At 35.7% G+C, this 12,282-nt stretch overlaps 1 protein-coding gene across 2 annotated transcripts in view; it reads left to right on the top strand.

Moving 5' to 3' along the window:
* Window positions 1-12,282, top strand: part of GKAP1 (G kinase anchoring protein 1) — a 66,869-nt gene that overhangs the window by 13,187 nt on the left and 41,400 nt on the right. For both annotated transcript variants that reach the window (XM_045562217.1, XM_045562216.1), the window contains exon 5: window positions 11,930-12,007. In XM_045562217.1, the coding sequence (XP_045418173.1) occupies window positions 11,930-12,007 (78 nt within the window). The remainder of the gene's footprint in view (window positions 1-11,929; window positions 12,008-12,282) is intronic.

The raw sequence follows: 12,282 nt of genomic DNA, 5'->3' as shown, positions 1-12,282 counted from the left end.
AGTAGTGTTATATAATAAGGTGAGAAAAGATAATGGACTGAAATAAAAAAGTGGCTGAGAGAAATTGGAAGGGAGATGGGTAAATTACAAAATTTAGAAAATAAAATTAAAGCAGAATAAAAACTTCATTAGAAGGACCAAAGAATATATACTGAGGAAAATGGGGTCAATTGTGTGAAGGAAAATGTGAGATAAATTTTGCTGATAAAATTGATACGATAGATTGGAACACTGAACTGAAATCTAACAGAGACGTACTTAGTATCCCTGAAACAGATAGAACAGAAGGAGGTCTTAAAGATTATGTTAAGGGATACAAAATTACAGCTAGACAGGAGGAATAAGTCTTAGTGTTCTATAGCTATAGCTGTAGTCCCCAACCCCCAGGCCATCTACTGGTACCTGTTACAACTGGGCTGCACAGCAGGAGGTGAGCATGGGGTAAGCTAGCAAACATTCCATCTGTATTTACAGCTGCTCCCCATCACTCACATCACGGCATAAGCTCCACCTCCTGTCAGATCAGCAGCGGCATTAGATTCTCATAGGAGCACGAACCCTACTGTAAACTGCACATGAAAGGGATCTAGGTTGCAGCTCCTTATGAAAGTCTAATGCCTGATGATCTGAGGTGGAACTGAGGTGGTGATGCTAGTGCTGGGGACTAGCTACAAATACAGATTATCATTAACAGAGGTTTGCCTGCACAGAGATCATAATAAAATCAATTGCTTGCAGACTCATATGAAAACCCTATCAATGAGTGGCAAGTGGCAATTAAGCTGCATGTGGTGGCAGGCTTTAAGTCAGAATCCAACACTTATTTTAGTCGGTGCATGGCCTGCCCGTTATTTTATTTACCACTTCCATCCATGCCTCTTTCTCACACTGCACACTGTTTCAGTCATAGTTTTGGTAAGCCTACAAGCTAACCCTAGCAAAAATGAGTAAAAAACCAAACATTGCTGGAGAGCTTCTTTGAAAAGGTGGAAAGACCCAGTGATGAGACAGCAGGAGACTCTAAGACTGCCAACAAAATGAAAGTTGCATTTAAAAGAAAATACCAAGTCCTACTTAAATTATGGGTTCATTGCAACAGGTGATTCACATTCTCCAAGCCCACTTTGTATAATGTGTGGCGACCAGCTATCCAACAAAGCCATGAAACCTTTAAAACTGCTTCACCACATGGAGATCAAGCACCCTGCATTAAAAGACAAGCCTTTGGAGTTTTTCAAAAGAAAAAAACGTGAACACAAAGAACAGAAGCAATTATTGGAGGCCACCACTTCATCAAACGTGTCTGCACTGAGAGCATTGTTCGTAGTGGCTAACTGCATTGCTAAAGCTAAGAAGCCCTTTACTACCGGTGAGGAGTTGATCCTGCCTGTTGCTAAGGACATTTGCCATGAACTTTCATGAGAGGCTGCAGTTCAAAAGGTGGCACGTTTGTTCCCTTTCGGCTAGCACCATAACTAGATGAATTGATGAAATAGAAAATATTGAAGCACAATTGTTAGGATTAATGAGTCACCATGGTACATAATCCAGGTTGATGAGTCTACCAATGTTGTCAACAAGACAACAATGCTTGTTTTTGCACAGTATTTTTTAGGAGGATGTGTTATGTGCACTTTTGTTGCCAACCAACACCACAGTTGCAGCACTACTCAAATCTTTGAATGATTACATATCAGGAAAACTGAATTAGTCATTTTGTGTCAGTATATGCACAGATGGAGTGGCTGCCATGACTGAACAGCTTTCTGGTTTTACTACTTGGGTCAAAGAGGTTTGCTTCTGAATGTGAGTCTCCACACTGTATCATCCATAGAGCAATGCTGGGTAGCCAAAAGATGTCACCTGAATTAAACAACAGTTTGCAGGATGTGATTAAAATTATCAACCACATTAAAGTACATACCCTTAACTCAACATCTGTTTGCACAGCTCTGTGAGGAGATGGACACAAAGCACACAAATCTTCTCTTGTACACAGAAGTGGAATGGCTTTCTAAAGGTGGATCACTGGCCAGAGTTTTTGAGTTACGAGAGCCAGTCCAGAGATTTCTTTTAGAAAAGCAGTCACCACTGGCAGCACATTTCAATGACACAGAATGGGTCACAAAACTTGCTTACTTGTGTGACATATTCACCCTGCTCAACTAACTCAATCTGTCACTTCAGGGGAGAATGACAACTATATTCAAGTCAGCAGATATAGTGACTGCACTCAAAGCCAAACTGGAATTATGGGGGTGATGAGTGAACATTGGGATTTTTGACATGTTTCAAACATTAGCAGAGATTTTGAAAGAGACTGAGCCAGGGTTGCCTTTCTCCCAGCTGGTGCATGATCACCTATCTCAGCTTTCAAAAGAGTTTGAGCATTACTTCCCAGCCACAAAAGACCCCCAAACTGGAAAGGAATGGATCTTCAACCCATTTGTGAATAAGCCAGGTGAATCGACTTTGTCCGTGCTAGAAGAGGATCAACTCCTTGAGATCACAAATGATGGTGACCTTACAAGTATGTTTAAGACAACTTCAGATTTCTATATGATCTGGATTAAAGTCAAGGCGGAATATCCTGACATTGCCACAGAGGTAATAAAAAGCCTGCTTCTGTTTCCAACATCCTATCTTTGTGAAGCAGGGTTTTCTGCAGTGACAGCAACTAAAATGAGATTATGGAGTAGAATGGATGTAATCAACACACTTCAGGTGTCACTGTCTCTCATCACCCCCAGATGGGACCATCTGGTTGCAGGAAAACAAGCTCAGGGCTCCCACTGATTCTGCATTATGGTGAGTTGTATAATTATTTCATTATATATTACAGGGTAATAATAATAGAAATAAAGTGCACAACAAATGTAATGTGTTTGAATCATCCTGAAACCATCCTCCTGCCCCAGTCCATGGAAAAAGTTTCTGAAACTGGTTCCTTGTACCAAAAAGGTTGGGGACTGCTGTTTTATAGCAACATAGGATGACCATAGTTAGTGATATTAGGTTATTAAGTATGGAATGTCCGATTTCCTCAAGTACTAAGTTTGATGGTTGATATCTGTGACATTTCACTTTGACACTTCTTGGTTTTTTTTAATATTGTGAAGGTACCTCCCCATTCTTTCAAATGCATATTTTGGCTTGTGATTGTCTTTCAAATTGTTTTTTGAGGAATTTTTGTGCAACCATGAATAGGTAAAAAAATTCGTGTTATTTTTTAATATGAGTTCCATTGTGGAACCAATGCAACACAGATAGCTCGAAATATCAATGAAGTGTTTAGGAAGTATATGGCTAATGAGCAGTATGTTGATGGTTTGAGAAGTTTCACTCTGGTGATTTTAATCTTGAAAATGAAAATGTGCCATGTGGGTGGCCTGAGACCAAGGTGGGTAATGATGAGCTGAAAGCTATAGTGGGAATGAATCCATCTCAATGCACGCATGAATTAGCAGCAAGGTTTGACATTACTATTCCTACAATATTGGACCATTTGAAACAAACGGGCAAGGTAAACAAACAAGATAGATGGGTACTGCGTAAATTAAATGAGCATCAGAAGAGAAATCATCTCAAAGCTTGCCTTTCTTTGCTGTCATGACATAAAGGTAAACCATTTCTATACCATATTGTTATGTGTGGTGAACAATGGATTCTTTTTGACAATCACAAGTGTTCAGCACAGTGGCTGGATAAAGATGAAGGGCCGAAACAGTCCAAAACTGATATTCCTCAAAAAAAGCTAATTGTGTCTGTTTGGTGGTCCACTATAGCTTCATGAAACCTGGTCACTTGATTACAGCAGATGTCTCCTGCAACCAACTGGATGAAATGATGAAGAGGCTTGCAATTAAGCAGCCAAGATAGGTCAATAGAGACAGGCCAAGCCTCTTGCAAGACCACACGTTGCAAAAAACAGCGCTGTTCAAACTACAGAAACTGGACGTGGAAACTCTCCATCATCCACTCTATTCACTACACCTTGCACCAACTGACTACCACTTCTTCCAGGCGTTGGACCACTTCTTGCAAGGAAAAATATTCAATTCTCAGTAAACTGTGGAAAACGCCTTTCATGATTTCATCAACACTCACTATCCAGGCTTCTTCGCTGCAGGCATAAGCAAGTTACTGTTAACATGGCAAAACTGTGTCAATAGGTTAGGCACATGTTTTGATTAATTGTACTACTTCTTATTTGAGATATAATAAACTACACTTTTGATTCAAAATCAGACATTTCATATTTAATGACCTAATATATAGTTTTAAGTAGCTAGGAGATTATTGAATGTTCTCAACACGAAGAAATGATGAATGTTTGGGTTAATGGTTATGCTGATTACCCTGATCTGACCACTGTACATTATATGTATTACGGTATCACTATGCATCCAATAAATATGTACACTTATTGTGTCAATTAAGTTTTAAAGATTATGATGATAAAAATTTCCCTAGGCTTAACACTTGAATCTAAGGTTGAAAGAACTGAAATGAGCTTTAAGTCTTTTAAATTTTAGTTTTTAACTTTAAGAATTAGGAATAAAGAAATAATGCTATAAATGTGTGTATAGAAGAAAACAGGTTGCCTACAAAGGATGACAAATAAGGCTATTTTAATGCCAGAACTGAAATGTTAGGACCAAGAATCCTACCTCTAGCCAAGATGTCATTTGTGTGAATGCACCAGAAATACACTCTCAGACATACAGTAACTGAGAAAGTGTACCGCCATCATCCTTTCTGTAATTTTTATGAGTTGTCCTCCTGCCAATTAAGTTAATCTAAATAAAGGGCTCAACAATTGGAAAGCACCAGTGGTGAGCGTTTAATCTAGTTCAATAAAAGAATTAACTCTAAGCAATGGTTGTAAATGTGGTTATTAAAAATAACATAGCCTATTTACAGAATTTGTCTGAAATGAAACCCCCCCTGCCTATGAATACAAAAAAATAGGAAAGAAATAGGTCAAGGAATCAATAGGTATTTCAGATTTTTTGTGTTGATAACAAAATACATGGTTCCTAGTGTGATATTTAAAATTTAAAGAGAACCACTTATACATAGCACTTTTCATTCTATGCAGTTTAAATCACTTGAAGAAAACCCCACAGAATTGGTCCATATAACAAAAGATGGAAAGGAAAGCTAAATAAGGTATAAAAAATACACACTTTGTTCTTTGAATAAATATACATATTAGTAGTTGGACTTAGCCATTAAAAGACAAAGACCAGTTGGGACAAATTGTTTGAACCATAGTTTGATCTTAATTCTAATCTTTTCCTTAACATTAAAAATTGTGATATATTGACCCTGAAAAGATTGATTCAGGCTATTCGAGATACTGTGTATTTTGCTGAGATATGCTCCCAAAGCTACTGGAAATTGTAGCAAAGAACTTCCCTACATTATTAGTGTGTTTAAAGAAATGTTTTTATCTCAATTTTCATTTCATAAACTTTTATATATCCCAGCATACTTCATTGTGGAAGAGTAGTCTTATATTCCCTACCCATTTCTTTGCACAGATATATATATATCAAAAGATACATATGTTTCACATTTGAAATGGGTTGGTTTTAATGTGTTGTGGGATTAAAAAAATGATATGTGGGCTGGGCACAGTGGCTCACGGCTGTAATCCTAGCACTCTGGGAGGCCGAGGCAGGAGAATTATTTGAGCCCAGGAGTTCTAGACCAGCAAGAGCAAGACCCCATCTCTACTAGAAATAGAAAAAATTAGCCGGGCCCAGTAGTATGTGCCTGTAGTCCCAGCTACCTAGGAGGTTGAGACAGGAGAATTGCTTGAGCCCAGGACTTTGAGATTGTAGTGAGCTATGATGACATCACTGTACTTTAGCCTGGGAGACAAAGTGAGACTCTTGTCTCAAAAAAAAAAAAAAATGATATGTGAAATGTATCTTGTTAGGGTGGGAGCTCATAAGGCAGGTTGAGAAGGAATTCTTGACACAAAGATTAGAATAGTTTTAAAGGCCGGGCGCGGTGGCTCACGCCTGTAATCCTAGCACTCTGGGAGGCCGAGGCGGGTGGATCGCTCGAGGTCAGGAGTTCGAGACCAGCCTGAGCAAGAGCGAGACCCCGTCTCTACTAAAAATAGAAAGAAATTATCTGGCCAACTAAAAATATATATAGAAAAAATTAGCCGGGCATGCCTGTAGTTCCAGCTACTGGGGAGGCTGAGGCAGTAGGATCGCTTAAGCCCAGGAGTTTGAGGTTACCTGTGAGCTAGGCTGACGCCACGGCACTCACTCTAGCCAGGCAACAGAGCGAGACTCTGTCTCAAAAAAAAAAAAAAGAATAGCTTTAAAGAAAGAGAGTTTAACTTTCCAAAAGGGAGGGAAGGACTCAGCACAAGAGAAAGAAAGGAGAAGTGCTGGCAGGGAGGATAAGGGGTTTGGGATTTTTACTGGGGGTATAAGGGGTAAAAAGTGATTGCTGCCAGCTGATAGCAGAAGGTTAATCTTAAAGACAGTGAGTTGAGCCACACAGGTGGTTAATCAAACAAGGAGCTGTTGTGCTGTGATAATTCCCTTCAAAGGGGCACTTATGTGCTGAGTTTTCTTTTTTTTTTTTTTTTTCTGTTAGGTAGTTTATTTTTTCTCTCTGTTATATAGTTTATTAGCAAGGCTGTCCTATCATATCTCAGTAAAGCTGTTTTTAAAAAGATGTATAGGCCAAGGTTTTGGTATGATTGTATTCATAATTTTTGCTCTTTCTTTTAATACTGAATCAAGATCAGGAGATATATTGTTCACTAACAGCTGTTGCCTGTGATTAAATCTCTGTGTAGATGTTATTCAGGTATAATCTGTTTTATTCATGATGCACTGATATGATTTATTCTAGTGTACCTTTTTAAAAAGTCTACCTCATGGCTCAAAAATAATTAACTGAATAGGAAAATCTCTTGTCATGAGTTTTCAGTGATAAATAGACCAAATTGTATTGTGTATTTCTTCCTCTTACTGTATTGATTCAGATTCCACATATCACCATTTTTTTCCAACTCTAAAGTGAAATATGTCTGTTAGCTTGTGCACGATAGCAATTCCTCTCTCACATGGTATCCTCCAGTTCATTTGGTAAAAGTGTTTTGCCAATAGCTTGTTCTGGTTTCTTTTGTTTGTGAATGTGATATTTGTTATTAACTTTGTAGCTAATAGATAAGTCCCTTAGCAATAGTTTGACTTGTACTGGTTTCCTACTAAGGAGTACAAATTCAAATAAGTTCTCCAGGTTTTTGGCTGTTTAGCAACAAAATTCATCACTTTTGTGCTGGAAAACATTACTTTGGTACTTGTTCTGGAAAGACTCATACAGGTCACTGGACTTTATTTGAAAGTGAAACAAAAATTGTGATGTCTTCAGGCCTCTGGTACAACCAGGTTTCATAGCAGGTGGCTAGGAGCAAATAGGTTGATGACTCAATAAATGAAAATTTTTAATATTCATTGTCTTTATTTTCTGTTTATAATTTTCCCTTTCTGCTGCTTATGTGGCATCACTTTTGTCCTAACACATATATAGGTTTATTAATATATTCTGTATTCACTTTATTAGAGTCCTGTTAATTTTAAATTTTATTGTGTTTTTATACATTGCATTATTTGCTGTTCTACTTTCATTACTGCTTTTAATCCTTTAGTGAATCATTGAACCATTTTTATTACTTGGGATATAATAAAGTATATGATAAAAATGCAGACTTAATAAATGTAGATAGCACCCAAAAGACTTAAAAATACATTAGTTGAGAAGAACTGAATGTAATAATTAGCATGAATAGATACATGTAGTTTTTGTAGAACACTGACAACCTTTAAAATCATAATGTTTGTTAAGATTATTATAAGATTTCTGGGAAAATAATTCTGCCGTCCAAATTAATGAAATATATGTGGTCTACACTTTGAAAATCACTGAGTTAGAGGACCACAATGCACTACAGCTATTACGGCTAGTCAGTTGGCTCCAAGTGTTAGATGTTTGGATTGATGTTCTGTGTTTTATAATAATTGTGATCCCATGTTGCCTATGAGAAGTGAAGGGTAACTCTTCATTTGGAATTTGTTTTGTTTGGATTTAAATGGATAAAATTGTTGTGGTACTTAGACTTACAAATTAATTTTTAAAAATCTTAGTACCAAAATATTTACTGTCCTTCAGGTTTTCATTGGTTCTTCATACGCTTTGACTGGTCATAAACCATTGAGCTATAGGTTTAAATAGAAAAAAAATGTTTTACTACTAGATGGGGAGTAGGAGGCAATGAAGGAGGCCAAGAGGAAGGGGATCTGAAGTACTTCATCTTGGGCACATGTAAGTATCTTCTTCAATTCTGTAGGCATTTTAGTGCCTACTGTTTCCTCCTTTTCTTCCTTTCTTCCTCTTCCCATAAATACAAAGAAAATGACAAGGAACTTGCAATTTGCAACCCCAAATATAAGGTATTTTTTTTTAAATTATGGTTTTATTTACATTTTATTGCCTGGGGCTTGTCTTGTGGACCCAGTATCTCTCTCTCTCTCTCTCTCTCTCTCACATTCTAGTTTTACCTTTGTACTGATTAATTAGATTGATCACTATATTTATAGCAGTCTTATTGTGGAGAATTAAGATATGTTTAGAGAAATTTCAGTCATATTTTCTTTCTCTTTCTTGATGTGTTAGTCTTGAGCGCTACCATTCTCTCTGTTAGCTAGGGTCAAAAATTTATCTTTGATTAATTTGTCTTTCATACTTCATTAGTCAGTTAGTGTTCCAAAACTTGTTCAGTCTCTTCTTTATTTTCTACTTTTGCTAATTTTTGGTCCAGGTGCCTGTATCCTATCTGAGATTATAGTGGTTTAGTCAGACACATTGATTCTAGGTTCTTATTCTTATAATATTCCAGTTTATGTCTTAAAAATTACTTTATCAGTATTCCACTGTTATTATCTACCCTAAATCCCTAATTTTTAGGGAGTTTCTGGAACCTAATTCTACTCTACCTAAAGTAATCGTATTTTCTGTTATTATCTAACACAGGGGAGGGGTATTCGAATTTACTTAGTACTGCTCTTGTGCTAGGCAGGCACTGTGCTAGGTACTTCTTATGTATTACAATTTTAAATCCTTAAAACTACCTTGTAAAGTTGATATTCCATGTCCTTTTTATATATTCTGAGATTCACAGAAGTTATATAACTTGTCCAAAGTCACAGCTAGCATAGGTGGAGGAATTTAAATTATCCATCTCTGTAATCACCCAAGCCTATTTTCTTTAACATCTTCCTCTTGTATTATTTAAAATTCACTTTTTGTCAGGATGGCTTTCCTTAATGTCCCATAATATATTTATTATTAACATTATAACATTGTTCATGTAGTTTTCTTCCTGTAATTCTTCTATTTCTCTTTCTACTTATCCAAATTGTATCTGTCCTTTAAGTACCAATTTAAATTCATTTTTTTCCTGTATGCTTCTCTGAATTACATTTATTGTTGTCTTTCTTTCTCACCTTTTGTAGCTCTTTTAATGTCTTATTCTATTACTTGTAATTCACATATGTTAGTGTTATGTCCCCAACTGGAGTAAAATTCTTTGAGAGGGCAAAAGCCAAATTTATGCTGCTTCTTTAAAGCCCCACAGGCAGGGCACAGCCCATAGAAGATTCTCAATTATTGACCAATTGATCATGTAGTGACATTTTTGATTTGTTCTAGTTTTCAAAAACTTTAAGTTATTTTTGTCTACTTGCATTTTCTTTTATACTAGTTTGTGTTAATGATTAAAAGGTAAATTTAAGCTCTAAACTGCTGCCGTTAGAATCAAATACTGAGAGAGCCATATTTTTCACTTTAGAAGTTCTGTTGCATTCAGTTTTTATCATGCTATTAGAGTCAGCTACCTTAATGTTTAAATTCTGTGAGTTAATATGGAAAATAATAATGATATCTTTCAAGACTCCCAACTTTCTAACCTGGTCTCATGCCCACTAACTTATTTTTGGAATGTCAGTTAGAATATGTGACATACTGGAAAAATCTTAAATGCTTTTTCCATGATTAAATATCAGCCATAAGGATTAAAAGTTTAGTAGCAAATTGAACCAGCTTTATTCGGAATAAACTCATTGCTACTTTTTCTATGTTAGGATGACTACTATCCCTTAATTGTAGTGAAACATTTTGTATTCAGTTTGCTTTGAATCTAGGTGGAGAAATTGATGTAAACTTCCTTTTTTTAACACTAACATAAATCTAGTTCTTTTTTTTTTTACCTTGTAACTATTATCTTTGAATGCCCATTTATATAAGTGTATATAATAAACCTAAAAGGTTAATTTGTTACTTTTTCCTGCTATGAAGATTGAATTAATTCTTCTTTTCAGTTATTCCATGGAAAAATTATGTACAATTTACTCTGGGCTTGATCGGATTTTCTAGTCCTATATACCCATCTTTACCGTATAAATTCTAATTATATTTTTCTGAGTTAATGTTTTCTGTGTAAATCTTTTCCCTCCCTTTTTATTGTCTCAAGATAGCATTAGATGAGAAGCCTTCAAAGGGATGACATTGGTTAGGAATGAAAGGTTTAGTTCATGGTGTCCAGTATTAACATTTTTTTTCTAGTTTTTAAGGTATCCATTGGAAACAAATCACTGACTACCTTTTGGGGTTTCTGTTTTAGTTCAGACTTTTTTATCATTAAGCAAAACAATTTCGACTAACATAGGCAAAAAATAATGTGTTGGAAGGGTACTGAGTGATTCACAAATTTGAATTAAAAACTAAACAATAAGATCTTGGGAAAGATGGAAACCAAAGAATTTTGAAGTATGGTGGTGGGTAGTATGCAGGATTATGTGATTGGCTGTGCTGCTGGAATCCTAGGATATTGGAATGAAGTGTAGTTATTCAAAGGAATAAAGGAAGGGATTCCAGACTGACAAAAACAAGAGATGTCTACTAAAGTTATACTTTGTTATCCAGTACACAACAGACACATACATGTGTACAAATCCAGGATGTTTATTCCTATCATGTTGCATCTGTCTTACATACAGCTGCAAATACACTCACCTTATCCCCAGTAGTAGACAACCCAAAGTCTCATGCAGCTACTGCAGCACTTCTGTCTGGCAATTAGGAAAAGAAAGTCTTACAGAGAGTGATTCAATTGGAGGGTGGTGGAAGCTAGATTGTAAGAAGATAAGGTAAGATGGAGTGGTGGAAAGAGGAACCGATGGATATAGATCACAAATTAAAGAACCATTTTATTACATTATTAGATGACTTAAAGATGGATATAGATCACAAATTAAAGAACCATTTTATTATATTATTAGATGACTTAAAGGTAAGACAACCATATAGTTTATCATTTTGAGAGTAAAATGATATGCTATAAATATTCTGTAACGCCCAGCATACCAGGACATTTGGTCACCTTATTTAAAGGTTCTGTACTGATGGATTTTTCTATATTCAGAAATGGTATGTTATGTTTAATAATACCTATTGAGTTGTTTTTCAGTATTCTTATATTTTTGAGTAATAATCACTATTATAATTTCAGTGTCCTAAAGTGGATATCGTGTTTGACACCTAATATATCTATTTATTTGAGAGATTTTAAAAACTAAAAAGTAAGGTTATATCATGTACAACAGATAATTAACAATGAAGGGAGGAAATAGAAATCTCAAAATTGGAAATTTGTTCTTTGGTATCTTTTATAAAACACAGGCTTCCCTAGTTTGACATGATTAGATAACTTTCGAGAACCCGTATTTTTTAACATATTTGTTTTCTTTCCCTCTACATATTGTCATGTGTCATGGTTATTTTGCTGATGTGGCAGAATGTTATCATCTGTTTATTGTGAAACTTTTTTTTTTTTTAGCTGACATCTGAAATGTTTGAAGCAGATCTTGAGAAGGCATTGTTGCTAAGTAAATTAGAATATGAAGAGCACAAAAAGGTATTTACACATTTATTTATTTAGATATTTTAGAAGTTTAAGGGGTCAAACGTTAGGACCAACCTTCATGAACTTTGCATACAAGTTCTTTTTGAAAGTTTGTCCTAAAATTTTATCATTGTAACAAAATATTTTCAAGATGTTTTCTTATGGGATTTCTTCTCAAGTTTTGAGAGACAACAGAAACATGTGGACTGAGCTTTGTCTGGTGACCTGGAATGTTTAGTTAAAGAGTTTCTCCACCCAAGATGAAGAGAAGAGAGTGAATGAAATTC

The sequence above is a fragment of the Lemur catta genome, chromosome 10 (genome assembly GCF_020740605.2).
Source record: "Lemur catta isolate mLemCat1 chromosome 10, mLemCat1.pri, whole genome shotgun sequence".
NCBI lineage: Eukaryota > Metazoa > Chordata > Mammalia > Primates > Lemuridae > Lemur > Lemur catta.
The sequence above is the reverse complement of the archived record's forward strand: the minus strand, read 5'-3'. Positions and strand labels throughout refer to the sequence as shown.